The sequence below is a fragment of the Polyergus mexicanus genome, unplaced genomic scaffold (assembly GCF_030449975.1).
Source record: "Polyergus mexicanus isolate NDT 795.1 unplaced genomic scaffold, iyPolMexi1.0 SCAF_7, whole genome shotgun sequence".
Classification (NCBI taxonomy): Eukaryota; Metazoa; Arthropoda; class Insecta; order Hymenoptera; family Formicidae; genus Polyergus; species Polyergus mexicanus.
In genome coordinates, this window is record NW_027223327.1 from 6,553,985 (window position 1) to 6,559,742 (window position 5,758).

General features: G+C 39.3%; 1 protein-coding gene across 1 annotated transcript; it reads left to right on the forward strand.

Annotated features, from left to right (window-relative positions):
- The first annotated feature begins 263 nt into the window (after window positions 1-263).
- On the forward strand, window positions 264-1,604 carry LOC138935141 (uncharacterized protein F54H12.2-like). The gene has a single exon (XM_070299568.1). It carries the CDS (start codon window positions 264-266, stop codon window positions 1,602-1,604), a length of 1,341 nt encoding a protein of 446 aa, XP_070155669.1.
- Window positions 1,605-5,758: the final 4,154 nt, after the last annotated feature.

The window sequence follows — 5,758 nt, forward strand, 5'->3', positions numbered from 1 at the left end:
GACATTACGTAGACGACACCAGGCGCGTAGGAAAAGTTCGTCAAAGCGCCAGACACGAGGGAAAAAAAGAGCAAATACAAAAACATCGAAAAATAAGAGAAGAAAAAAGCGCGCAACAGTGAAAAGACTTAAAACATCCACGAAACGGCGTAAAACTGCTAGAAAGCGCACCGTATCTGACATATTTTCTTAAACGGCGTATATTCTAAACGCAACTAACAGTGAGAATTACAGCGACGACAAAAAATTTGCGGTAAATAAGCATGTCCTTTCTTCACACGCATTCGAGTGAGTGTTTAAAGAGTGAACTCGATCTCTTTTCTTTACCTCCCACGCAAACAAGTATCGAGAGTTCGCAATGGATTCATTACAAACCCGTGACTTCGCTCTCGGACGATTCTCCGATAGAATTCGTCATTCCGGGTCACGGAGAAGAATATTTAGATCTCACGCACACCATGTTAAGTCTCCGCGTACGCGTAGAAACACCGGGCGATTCCACGGGACATACTGCGGGCGCAACCGCCGCGGCCACTATAGGCCCCGTAAATCATTTACTTCATTCCATGTTCAATCAGATCGACGTGTATTTCAACCAAAAGCTCGTGTCGCCTCCAAACAACGCTTACGCGTACCGCGCGTACATCGAGGCGTTATTAAATTATTCTTCACCCGCAAAAACCTCCCATCTAACCTCCTGTCTATGGGACGCGGATACACCCGGACAAATGGACGAACTAATGGAATCAAAATCGCCAAATTCCGCTCTCGTGAGACGCGCGCGTTACATTCGCGGCGGGCGCGCGCTAGATCTTGTAGGACATCTCCATTGCGACGTTTTCAATCAAGACAAATTTTTAATTAACGGTGTAGAAGTACGCTTGAGGCTCGTTCGTTCGAAAGATTCGTTCTGTCTTATGGACAGTAACGGTTCATCGGCGAAAGTTCATATACTGGATGCGAGCTTACTCGTGAGAAGGACGAAAATAAGCGCAGGATTATTACTCGCGCATGCTAGAATGTTGAGTAAAGTTACGGCTAAATATCCGCTCACGAGAGTCGAAGTTAAAACGTTTACGATTCACAGTGGTGTTGTGGGTGAATCATTAGATAATGTAATACTGGGTCAACTTCCGAAAAGGATAATAGTCGGCTTTGTTAATAATAAAGCGTTTAATGGGGATAGAAAATTAAATCCGTTTAATTTCAAAAATTACGGAATAAATTTCTTCTCGCTATACGTCGACGGTATGCAAATTCCTAGTAGACCGTTACAACCGGTTTTCTCACCGGAGGAACCGCTTTACGTCGAAGCTTATCAAACTCTCTTCACGGGAACGGGCATCCATTTTTTGAACGAAGGAAATTCTATAAGTAGAGATGATTATTCCAAGGGATATACGTTATTCGCTTTTGATCTCACGCCCGATCTGTCTGCTAATTACGCAGGGCATTGGAATCTCGTAAGACATGGTAGTTTGCGATTAGAAGTGCGATTCGAGAAAGCTCTCACTGAGACCGTTAATTGTATTATTTACGCCGAATTCGATAATGTAATAGAAATCGACTCGTCTCGTCAAGTCATCGTCGATTTTGCCGGATAGATATTTATCACGCTCAAGTATTTGACTGTTGCAACGTAATACTCGGAAAATTTCCCTCCTTTTTCTCCCCTCCACATTCGATCAAAATGCCAGCAGCATAAAATATCAAAAAATATACAATATAACAGAAAAGAATTCAGTTTCATTCGAGACACGAACGTCGACGCTTCGCGAGCAGTTTAAACTATTATAACCGTGCTGTCGAGTGCGCTCCAGTCTTCACAAAATGGATATAGTCATCGACATACAAGGTTTCCGCGATGCCAATGCGAAGTTTATCCCCAAGGAAGTTGCTATTATCGCGCTTGATGCTCCATTCGTCGGACATTGGATTATGATGCCCCCGCATTCATTTGGCGATTTACCAAGAAATGTAAGACATGAAAATAACTGGCTTACACGAAATTATCACGGTATTGAATGGTTCGACGGTGAAGCTAATCCGAAATATTTTACATCGCAACTACGTGAAATAACAAGACAGGCCCGACACATTTACGTCAGAGGCGCCGAAAAAGAAACCTACTTACGGAATCTACTCTCCAGAAATATATATAATTTGGAAGATATTTCTCCCGCATTCAAAAATCTGTCAGAGGGAGAAGTGCGCGGACGATATTGTGGTTACCACGGATTTCGAAAATTTGGAATCTTTCATTGCGCATTACGCAACGTATATAAATTAAAATATTGGTTGATCGAGCGAAATAATATCGTCTACGGCAATACGAAAGTTAGTACTCAAGCTACTTGTGGTTCTCCGGATAATTGGAGTTTAAACGTCTGCGACGACGTCGACGACGACGACGACGACGACGACGAGGACGACGACGAGGAAATCAGTAGCGCGTATGAGATTTCGCGCGATAGAAATGAAATAGAGAAAAAAAATCTGCAAAAATCCGAGCGATCAATAGAAAAAGAAGAAGAGAAATTTGAAAAATCTGAATTATCGTCGTCGTTGGATAGAGACAAGCTCGAAGCAACTACTAACTCCACACAAGCCGACATTGAAAACTCAGCGTTACAAGTCGGCACGTTCAAAGACGCACTACCGAAGGAGGTAAATACCGAAGTTATTGAATATATAATACCGTTCGTTCGTTCGCCTCCTTGTCAAAATAATGAACTCTCGCGAAATTCTACAAGCATTACGTCACATCAATGCCAGGCATGCGGGAGTTTATCCAGCCGACAGAGTCCCGAGGGTGTGGACGAGGTCGACAGCCATCGTCGCTAATACGGATGACCACAATCGACCTGGAGAACATTGGGTCGCCTTCTTCCTCGACGAGCATGGTACTGGCACATACTTCGACAGCTACGGAATACCACCCTTACACCCCGGATTTCTCCTCCGACTTCGTCGAAACTCCGTCATTCATCGTTGGAATATTCAACAATTACAAGGAATTTTTTCTCAAACATGTGGACAATATAGTTGCGTATTTTTATATTATATGTGCAACGGTTATGATCTTAATCGGTTTCTTAGTCTTTTTACCGAAGATTGTGAACATAACGATCGCTTAATCGTACACTTATTTCGTAAAATTTTTCTTCGCGAAAAAAGAAACAAGTGAAACATTGTACGCTATGCGTTGCCGTGTTTAATCATGTAATTCGAATTGTAATACGTTATAGACGATGTACTCCTCTGTAATATCTTAGTTATATATAATAATAAGAATATTGATTTATGTAAAATTAATATCAATAAACGTATGATGTTTTTTACTTAAATTGTTAAATTTTTTTCATCTCCCCTCTTTCCTTTTACAGTATAATGCTCCAAACGCTTGAACTTTTTAGTGCCTGTTTTTTATTATTCTTTCATTGGTTGAGGTAACGTAATTTCTTTCGGTGTGGCAAATGCGAAACCCTATAGAAACTAAGGGAATTAGTCAGCCATAAAATGAAAATAACTAAAAATGGTCAGTGCTAGAATAAGGAAACCTTTTCCCCCACTTTATTGTCCTTTTGGAAAACACTGGGGGGATTATGTATAAATTCTGATTTCCCATGAAAAATCCAACATTAGTTTTTCACCTCTTGAAATTTTTTGTACGTCAAGTTAAGTGAAGTCCTAGTGTGCGAAAATGTGTGTCGCCAATATTTTAAGAAAAATCGCATTATTGTGTGCTGTTGCTCTACCGCGATTTGATATTAAAAAATATCTCGACCGCATATCGGAGGAAGACAGCGAAAGCAATTATCGCTTATTTAAAAAGGCCGCCAACAGCTGTTCGAGTGATGCATTGGCGATAATGTTTTGCTTGGGACATTTTGGCGGTGATGTCCGCCTATTAAATATATCTGGTGAAATTATAGCATACCGACTAGCTACGGAAAAAAAGGAGGATAAAGATATCGGCGCCTATATATCCCATCTTCTAATGCATTACCATCGACAACGCGCGTTAGGTAAATATATTTCACTTATAATAATAACAATTACAAAAAATGTAGTAAATTTTTAATTTTTATTTTAATAAAATTTTTATTTTTGTTAAAAATAGATATGCTCGCCATTTCGAATATAGGAGCCGAATCAATGCGGAGAAAACGTCCTGCAGAAGAGCCTGTAGCAGGACCTTCTCGAAGACGTCCTGGTCGCACCGTCGAAGTCATTACGTTATTGGGTAAATATTACTTTTTTGGCGACACGCGAAAATTTTATACATACATACATATATATATATATATATAATTTTATTTTTTGTTTATAGACTCGGACGATGAAGACGACTCATTTGAACCCAGCTACTCTCCTCTATATTCTCCTGAGCGTCCTTCTCCCGATCCACCGTTTCCTCTCCTCCGTTCGCTTTCTCCACAGTCTTCCGAGGATGATAATTTCGAGAAGGCTATCCAGGATTTCATCGATGAACTCCCAGACTTGGAAGCCGACTCTTCCTACCAAAATTAATAATAGAACGTTAATTTTTCTCGGCTCTCGTTTTTATCAATGTATATAGCTGCGAATTTGCATATTTTCCGTTACATAAGAAATTTTGTACAATGCGAAATTATTATTTACATTTAAACATACGTATAATATTTAATAAAAATTTTTTATTTTAAATCGCTTATATAAAAACATTTACTATTTTCCTATCCTTTCTCTCCTCGTCTAAGTGACGTCATAAAGCTCTAAGACCATCGTAATCGCTACCTGCACAGACTTGCTTTTTACGACCCCTTCTATTCTCGTGACGTCTCCATTCTCGCTGGCCGCCATCTTGCCGATTCTTACACGTGTTATTTTGCCGCGTTTTTCCCTCTCACTCAGAAACAATGCTCCCCATCCAATCAAACTGCTGGCCACTATAGGGAAGCCAATCAGAGCGCAGGGTCCCCTATGTCGGAGGGCTACTCTCTACAAATACTACATCTAAGCCTTATTCTAATAAGATTTCAGTTAGCCCAGCATACTAGGACCCTGTCTGGAAACGTGGAGGACCCAGGTTCGAGCCCGAGCATGTTCACGCGACCGAAAAAATAAAAAAATAAAAAAAATAAAAAATAAAAAAAAATAAAAAAAAAATAAAAAAAAATAAAAAATAAAAAAATTTAAAGGGAAAATTGCCTCGTAGACGTCCACGAGTCCCCTCCACTCTTTTTTTCCACAGACACTCTTAGGGGGGAGGGCCCCAGACAGGCACAGCAGGGGGTCGGCGCCAGTGGCCGAGGAGTGGGGGTTTGTTGTGTCTCGCTATAGTGGCCCCTACTCATTTCTATTCTCTCTCTCTCTCTCTCTCTCTCTCTCTCTCTTTCTTTTTTTTGCCCATGTCTGTCCATTTCTTTATAACAAAAATACTATATGAGTACTAAATACTATGTGCATCATATACATATAATGTATATGTTCATGTATTGTAGTAATTCTAAATTCTACAATATTTAAAGATTAATTTTATGTTACAATTTTTTTATACAAATGTCTTTATGTTGTTTTCTATTTAGGAATTGCTTTAAAGATATAATCAAAAAATAAAAAAAGAAACTTGAAATATTACATTTTTATATAATATTACATTATCATACTTATATTTTTGTGTAAACTGCACGGAAAAAAAATTCAATTATATCTAGCGACATATTAGTATATAGTATACATTAAAACAATTCCTTCTAGAATTATGGTATATAAA

Bases quoted from the DNA above. Each gene is read 5' to 3' on its own strand.
- LOC138935141 (XM_070299568.1), top strand. From the start codon at position 264: ATGTCCTTTCTTCACACGCATTCGAGTGAGTGTTTAAAGAGTGAACTC.